Here is an 8,793-nt window from a genome sequence, read left to right on the forward strand (position 1 = left end):
TGGATGTGCGTATGTGTCTGTGTCTGTGTGTGATTAGGCATTTGGTGCGTTAATGGGCGTTGAACTTACTCAGAATACTTTTCAGCGGTTTGCCCCATCTAGCTGTGTCGAACAGTACGCCCCCGCCGTCGACTTCGCCACTGTCGGTGAAGATTAAGGCGGAACCGATCTCACCGCCCCGGGACCACCACAACACCTCCCACCATCACGGTGGTGCGCCTGGTGGTGGCAGTAGCAGCGGGGCAAGCGGTTCGGCACCGGGCGCAAATGGCGTCCAGTCGGCGAGCGGTGGCGGCGCGTCCTCCACGGCGACGGGTGTCAATGCGAACAGCGGCAACAACAGTAACAACAATGGAAGCGGCAACAGTCAGCAACAGAACGGCGCCCAGCAGCTGACCGCCATGGGCAATGTGGTTGTGACGGGAGGTGGAGGAGGTGGCGGCGGCGGCGGTGGTGCGGGGACGAGCTCACTAGGAGCGAACCTGAACCACTCCCACCTGATACATTCGCGACCTTCCTCGACCGGCCATCTAACGCCGACACCGGGTAAGTGTGTTTGTAGTAGTACTAGTACGCGGCGCGGCTTATGTTTCGAACACTGATCCAATGTTTAACGCAGACTCTTATATGCCTATCGGTGGGCACCTGGCAGGTTCCGTGACGCCAACGAACGCACCCTCCCCGGTGGACATCCGGCATCTCAGTACGGGCGGTAGCCATCTGCCCGAGTACGACGCCCCCACCGCCCAGGCACATAAAAGACCAAGAATATCGGAGGGTTGGGCCACATAGCCCCTAAAGACTGGCGGCGGCGGCGGCGGCGGCGGTGGTGCAGGCAGCGGCAATCGCGGAGCGGACGGTTCGGCATGCTACCTGGACGACAACTCAAACCACGTGGTGGTAATATCGGATGCTGACGGTAGCAATACCAGCGACGGCGGGATGGGCAGCAGCAGTGTGGCCAACTTTACGCATAAGCTTCACCAGCATCTGCACGGTCACGGTGGCAGTGCGCACCAGTATCATCATCATCATCATCTGCAGCAGCAGCAACAACACCACCACCATCAGCAACAACAACATTCGTCCCAACTCTTGCATCCCTTCTATAATCAACACCATCATCATCATCACCATCATGTGCAGCAACAGCATCATCAGCATCATCAGCAGCAGCAGCACCATGCTGGAAGCAGCGGCAACAACAGTAACCATGGCTACTCGAGTCAGCCCACGTCACCATATCACAACCACAACAGCAACAGCAGCGAACCGAAGCATCTGCAGGGAAGTCATTCGCCCTCGCCGGGTGTAACGCCCGGTCCGTCCGGTTCCGTTGACGGGCAGTCGCAGGCAATAGCGATGCAGCAGCACTACTGAGGTACGCCCGACCGACCTGAGGTGCACCACCGAGAGCTTAAGCCAACACCCGGCACACAGTGTCCACAGAAGACATGAGATATTATAGTTACTGAAGTCAATGTTGAGGAGAAGTCATTATCGTTAAGCAGAAAGTAAAACAGAGAGAGAGAGAGAGAGAGAGAGAGAGAGAGAGAGAGGAAAGAGGTAACAGGAATCGTTGCCCGTTGCTGCTCCTACGTTTGGGAAGCGATAGAGCTATCGATGATTGTAAAACGTCAATTCAGGGGCTGAGATTCATTGGATAGAAGAATAGTAGAAAGCTGGCAAGAGAGCATGGAAGGATGCGTGGATGCGGGAGATGAAACCGTGGAAAACCTCGCGAGAACGTTTATCTCTCGCCATACACGATCCTTCAAACAATTCCCTTACGATTGTATAAGTTTGAGTGTGCGTGTGTGTGTGTGTGTGGTTGTATATGTGTATCTGTATGTGAGGTTGTGGCCATACTGTATGTTCTTCCCAGTGACACATATAAGAGGAAAGGCCATCGCAACTATTGGTTTCACCACCGCTCGCTCGCTCCAAATGCTCAGCGAATCTTCCAGCTTAGTGTGCGCGGCCACAGAGGACTGGCCCCGCTTCCCAACACCCACCATCACCCCAGCGTTGCATGTTGGATCCTCTACTTTCTATCTGGATGTGACGGTGTTTGTTAGCTTTTCAAAAATCTCATCGTTCACCAGCCCTATTCCGTGCGCGAGATCGGTGTAGATTGATGTTGACTTATCAGCAGTCGCAGTCGCCAGCAGGACAAAGACGAAGGGTTACAAATTGGCATTAGTCCCGAGCCAAACATATCAAACATAAGATGAAGCTGACAAACGATTCAAATTGGCCCCACTACTACTACTACTGCTACGACAATGATCGTACAAAACTAGTATATAAAGCTGTGTGCTTCTGGTGTTGCCAATTCTGAGGTAGATGAGGGAGAAAAAAAACAACCATGAGATGGCAAGAAAAGTCTATACAAAGTATGGAAAAGGATGAAAAGGGGAACACAAAACAATATAATTACCTAATGCTACAATCATCCAAGCTGTAAATTGTGAAATGAAAAGCATAAAACGGTGAAGAGAAGAACCCAAATAGCTATTTCAAAACTGTTGATTTGCTGCAATTAGAGACAAGGAACAAATAAGAGAGAAAAAAACCCGTCTACGTAGTAGGAAATAGGACTAGATATTTCATGTAGTGCAAAAAAAAGAAGAAGAAGAAGAAACCAAGGAGAAAACAAAACCAAGCGGTGTGCACAGCAGCAACCCGAAAGCGAAGAAAGAGCATGGTAGCATAAAACGTACTAAAGCAAAGCAAAACAAAAGCGTAAAAAAAGAAGAAACCTAGTTTGTGTGCCATTAATAGGATAACGTCTCTGTATATTTTACGATAGCAAAAAAAAAAAGGTGGAAAAGTGCGAAGAGGAACAAACACTGCAGCATAGTGCGGAAAGCATATTATGCTGCAAATTGCCGCCGGATGATGATGATTGTGTATGATGATGACATGATCGGAGACATGTCGCAGGACAAAACAATTTAGCCTTAGTAGTAAAACAAAACAAAAAAGTCAGTCAAAGCGTCGGCCAGGGAAGGAAGGAAGGAACGCTGCTAAAGGGGTGGAGAGTATTGCAGGCCACTCATATACACACATTGTCTGTGTCCGCCGGTAGATATGTAATACCGTTTTCTGTGTATGTTGTGTAGCTTATGATTTTTTTGTTTTCATTGTTCGTTAGCTATGTTCTTTTCCTTCCTTCGTTTGCTTACTTCCCTCACCCGGTTTCATCCTTTTAGTTTTGTGTATGGTTTGTTCTTTTTTTTGTTTTAAAAACTCGTGTAGGTACTATTTTCTTATTGTTTAGGAAAAAACATGCAAAAACACACTACAGACAGACACCATTGTCACTCAGACGATCAGACAAACAAACAAACAAAAAAAAAGCATCCAGATCAGGGGTTTCTCGGTTTGGGATGTTTCGCTGCTTAGGCAAAACGGCAAGCGGAACGAAAGGCGTTGAAACGACGCAACACACGCCCCGGTGCAAGATAGTTTTGTAAGTTTTTGAATTTGTTTTATTTGTTTTACCGCTTTCACGTTCAAACGTACGTGTGAACGCATTGTGTCGCCGTATTCGCTAGCGGAAACCGCCAGTGCGTGCAATAGTAGAATCCCTTAGTAGTAGTAGTAGTAGCCTAGGTGGCTATAGTGTGTAGTGTATAAAGGTAGTACAAGTACTACCGGCGAGAGTTGGATAAGATATTTGGGATTTTGGGGGGGGGGGGGGGGGGGACACGGTGAAGCAGCCGGACGGGGTGAGATCAGCTTAGGTTTAGGCTAGTGCTACAAAGAATGATATTTATTTGATCTATTACTCTATTAACTACTACCGTGTAACAAAAAAGTGTTAGGGGGGCTACACCCGTGTTTGCCAACCGTGTTTTAAACTCTTCTTTTTTTCTTAATCTGATTCTATCACATTGAACCATCCCCCTGCTTCATGTGTGTGCGTGCGTGTGTTGCGTGTGTGCGTGTGTTTGGAGTGATGTACTCCAGAAAACCATCCACTCATTTCACTTTCATTCGTATGAAATATTGTATATTGTGTAGGAACGAAATACGAAGAGCAGAGGCAAACAAACCCACACAGTTAGCCAGCGAAGAACCCGCAGGCGTGGCCAAGACCCATTAGGCAAGGGCGATTAGGACGGAAGATGCCATTAACAAGCAGCGGTTCGTGTGCGTCTTCCAAACAAAAATTGGCAATGAAGACCGAAGATGGTCGCCTTGTCCAGGGCATGCACGTGTGTTGGAAGAAAGTGTGTTGCAGTTCAGCGGGGTTACTACTGACTGTGCTGCTAGTGCTGCTGCTGCTCGTATACTTCCGCGTAGGTTGAGAATAGTGTTTTCTTCCTTTCCAGTCATAATAGTTATAATAGTTTAAATAGGTTTTTTTTTCTTTTTGTGTGTGTGAACGCGTCACGATGCATCTCGCTCCCAAGCAAACGGATTTAAAGAAAAAATGTGGCAGAACACGTTGAAAAGAATGTGAGACAGTAAAGATTGGTCTTTGATTTCTTGAATATGATTTGTCTGTTTTGTTTTGTTTTGGTTTTTCCTCCTTGTTTTGTAAGTATATTTTTTGCCAACTGTATTTATTAATTTACTTATTTATTGTTTTCAGTTCATGTCCTTTTCCAAAGCTCTCTGTGCGGACACACAGCTGCTGTAGGGAGAATGCTTTCAAATGTCAATGCTAACATGATCCCACCACAGGCGGAAGGCGGCACAAGCGATACAGGGTGTTGAGTGTGCAACGATTTGTGTAGTCAGTCGGTCGGTGGCTTTGTAGTAGAACGGCCAATCGAGAGAGAGAGAGAGAGAGAGAAGATGCCGTGCACGGTAGGTAGAAATGGCTGACTGTACATTATTACGCAGCAGGGGTTGCATTATGCTTAGTGAAACCAGTTCCAACCGCTCTAGAAATGCGTACATTGCGTAGCGTTGTCAAAAAGAATCCCTCCAGCGAAGATCGAAGTTTGCCACTCAAAAAAAAAAGAGCGATAGGGAGATCATAACATGGCACAAAGCATAGCAAACATGGCGACGGAGTGACGGTAGTGGCAAGAGAAAAACTCCGAAATTACCGAAGTTTTGATAACCCCTGTTTAAAGTGAACGATATGTGCGTCTGTGAATTAGTGTGCGCGCGTGGATGTGTGTATGAGTATTCGTGTGTGTGTGTGTGTGTGAGAGAGAGAGAGAGACAAAAACAGGATGGAAAAATTGCTCATCAAATTAACCAGAAGCGATGAAGACGTGCACCGTAACAGTGTGCTAGAGGAAGCTGTAGAGAGGACATACATTTACTATCTACCCCACCCTGCTGCATCTGCTCTCGAAACACCCCCCTTATTTTGTTACGGTTTATTGCACCTTCCTTCATCCCGTTTTCAAAATTCGATGGAGTCGGCAACATACACAACACACAAAAACACAAATAGTAATCGAGACAAACACACAAAACTGGCGCTGTTTTTATTTCAGCGAAACGATATAGCCAATTCATCTTCCAAAAACTTTCACCACGGCTACCTAAGATAAAGGAAGAGAGAGAGCGAGAGAGAGCGGGAGAGAAAGAGAGCCAAAAGCGGAGCTCCAACAGCCCCCCTCCCTCCTCCCCACTCACTTGGAAAGATGAAAACAATAAGCAGAAGCACGATTCGTCGAAATTTGTATGAATGTTAATTATTACCTCCACTTTGTAGATGCCTTAAACACAGTGCCTATGTACAAAACATGAAGAAATTAAGAAGAAAAACAAAACAAGAAAAGGAAGCTAACAAGAAAAAGCAGAAGAAGAAGAAGCAAAACACAGGCCCCATAACACAGCGGAAGCGTAACTAGAATTGGAAAATGGTGAAAAGAAAAACTAATTTTCCTTTTTCTTTGGAACAAAAGCGTGCCGAGGGAAGAGGAGAGCACAAGAGTATGGAACAATATTTACACCTTTTCCTCAGAATTACTCTTGTTGATCCTGTTGTGTTGTTGCAAAAAGGATATGATCCTGCAGATGGCTAGAATATTCTAGTTTTGGGCATACACGCAATCTCCCACCCCCCAACTCCTGTATCCCCCCGTCGCAGTCACTTCCTCCCTGTCCCAAATTAAACCTGTGATTTTCAATGGAAGGCGGCCCATTAGAGATTGTGTTATCGTTTGTTAGATTTTGTCACCAGATGCCACCAAATCCCGCACGGGGTTGCTTAAACAGGGCTTAAACAGAGCGTTGAATCTTTGATATTCATATTTGTGCATTTGCTGCCTGGCTGAACCAAAGGCTGTAGAGAATAGTTCAAAGCTCCATACTTTTTCATGTCTCCCGTCGTTGGATGGGACCGCACTGTGTAGGTCCTAAGACAGATACGTCTAACACTGAAAGAGAGTTCACACAATTACCGTGCAAAAAAAAAACAATGGGAATAAACACAATTAACGCAACAAAGTGAGCAGCACACGAATCCACACAAAAAACGAGGAAGCACATGTCCGTTTTGATGATAACGCTTCTCAAACCAGCCCAGCACCGGCGGTAGAAAGAGGACACGGAAGCGTTACAAAAGCTCCAAATCCACTGGGTAGAAGAAGGCACTGCACACAACAAACAAACAAACAAACAAAAAACCGTTCCCATTCTTGTTGCATGACACGATGACCTGACGATCTTCGAGCACTTATGAAACGAGCCTGATGAACCAAATTGTGTAAAAGAAACAAACCTCCGCGTACCGCGACGCGATCGCGCGCAAAAAAGATACGAAATCGAAAAACCTTACTAATTAGTAACTATCTCTTCCTGCGATTCCTGATAGCCACACCGCGAGTGCAAGCAGAAAAACCTTATTTATCGATTATAGTACCGAGGCTAGATTTATATATACATACATACATACATAAATAGGCAAGGATAGTGTGTATGCAAGCTAGGGAGCGAGAGAATAGTGAAAAGAGAAGAAAACCCCCTCAAATGGGGGAAAAGCATGGGACCAGCAGAGTTTCCCGTATTAAAGTGGCAACTTTAAAGCGACACACCTAGTAGGTTCCGATAGAAGAACATAGACCGAATGAATGGAAAAGAAAGAGTTGGAAAAGTAGCGTACTCTTGGAGCATACTAAGGAGAAACGATAAAATACACACTTAAATTAAAGGAGAAAGAAGAAAAAAAAACAAACCCAGGCACATATGCTGTGAAACATACTAAAGATAATGAACAAATTTAGCAAGCCCTCCCTTTGAGCGCCGTCGTCCTTTGACGCGTCGTCGTGTGTGGCAGACAGGGGTAAAAGAACAAAAGCGAACATGATGAATGATGCATTTGTACAAAAATACAGTAAAAAACAGGACACAGGTAAGTTGGGAAAGATTTGTTAGCCGGAAAAACCGACTAAAACTAAAACACAAACAAATACGACAACAAGTTGTGCCTGTTTCAAAGAAACACGTAACACGTGCAAGAAAACCAATGAAGCGAGATAAGCGAAGAAACAAACATAAAAGAACCAATAAAAGAGAAAAGGAGAACATGGCGAACTACACAGTTCACAGAACGTGAAGGAACATAGAGGAGAGTCTAGAGTTGAGATTATAACTAGAAGAATGGAAGGATACAGTGTTCTAACAGACATACAAACTAAACAACACACAACAACACACAACAAACTAAACCAAACTCAATGAGCTTAGTGTAAACAAGTGAAACAAGAGATCACAAGAACCAGTTGTCTGTGTCTATGTCTCTGTCTCTGTCTGTGTGTGCGTGTGTGTGATTCTGTGTTTGTATGATTGTATTGTAAGATTGTATGATAAAACACGATCATGCGCCCAGACACAAGGAAGGAAGAGGACAATGTGCGCTGTATTTGCAAAACAAAAAAACAAAACCAAAATCAATGTTCCTTTGATGTGCAAAACCAGAAAAAAAACCTTTTTTGTGACGTACTGTGGAGTTCGAATCATTCTCGCAGCAAATTTAGCCGCCAGCCGCCTGCTTCGATCGAAAGCATGGTGCGGTCCAAATGAAGAGTGTGTTGTAAAGAAACAAACCCCAAAAACAGTGTAACTAACGTAAAAGAGTAAAAAAAACAAATCCCTCCTCCCTTTGTTAGGTGTACAGGATGTTTAAGTGATATACGTTACGAGGTTTTGTACGAGGACACCGGTACACAATCCAATACAATACAACAAAACACTCTAAGTGTTGCTTTTCCCTTCCTTCTGTAGGATAAATGCCATTTACAAAAAATTCTATTCTCGACACTGGATTCAAACGAATTCGAGACGAACACGATATAAGGAAGAGTGTACGTGGGTGTACGTTTGTGTGTGGATGTGTGCGTGTGCATGTGTGGGTGTGTATATGTGAAGGATAAGAATGAACAGAAGAAGAAAAAAATGGTACCTTGTAATATGAAAAGAAAAATGGCGTCAATCTCCGGCTGCGATTACGTGAGACTACGTATAGTTTATGCCAACAACTCAGTTGATCATTTGTATTTGTTGAAAAAGATGCTATACTAAAATCGTTATAGATTTCAAAGACGTTCAATCCTTCCGGACCTTGATCAGTCTGAATGGTGGGGTCCTTTGAACGAAGACAGGAGGACGACGACGGTTTGTTTCTGTTGCAATGTTTGCCAAGGGAAAGAGGGGCACTTATGAAACAAGTTGTAGGAGTAGAATGTATTTTTTTTTATATATATGTTACCAAACTGTTACCCAAATCGTTAGAGAAGAGGCAGGAATGTTGTGTTGTATTAGTTTCCGATCCCCCCGTATAACACATGCCCACGGAATCCTTTTCCCCATTTTGCTCTC

At 44.8% G+C, this 8,793-nt stretch overlaps 1 protein-coding gene across 13 annotated transcripts in view; it reads left to right on the top strand.

Moving 5' to 3' along the window:
* The window catches only part of LOC120952937 (myocyte-specific enhancer factor 2), a 52,811-nt gene extending 48,309 nt beyond the window's left edge, over nt 1-4,502 (top strand). For 10 of the 13 annotated variants that reach the window (XM_049607567.1, XM_040372538.2, XM_049607573.1 and 7 more), the window contains 2 exons: nt 74-546; nt 620-890. In XM_049607567.1, coding sequence (XP_049463524.1) covers nt 74-546; nt 620-792 — 646 coding nt within the window. In that variant the 3' untranslated portion in view covers nt 793-890. Of the gene's footprint in view, nt 1-73; nt 547-619 lie in introns of all 13 variants that reach the window. The other 3 variants (XM_040372541.2, XM_049607572.1, XM_049607570.1) reach the window with 3 other exon arrangements.
* Nucleotides 4,503-8,793: the final 4,291 nt, after the last annotated feature.

The sequence above is a fragment of the Anopheles coluzzii genome, chromosome 2 (genome assembly GCF_943734685.1).
Source record: "Anopheles coluzzii chromosome 2, AcolN3, whole genome shotgun sequence".
Classification (NCBI taxonomy): Eukaryota; Metazoa; Arthropoda; class Insecta; order Diptera; family Culicidae; genus Anopheles; species Anopheles coluzzii.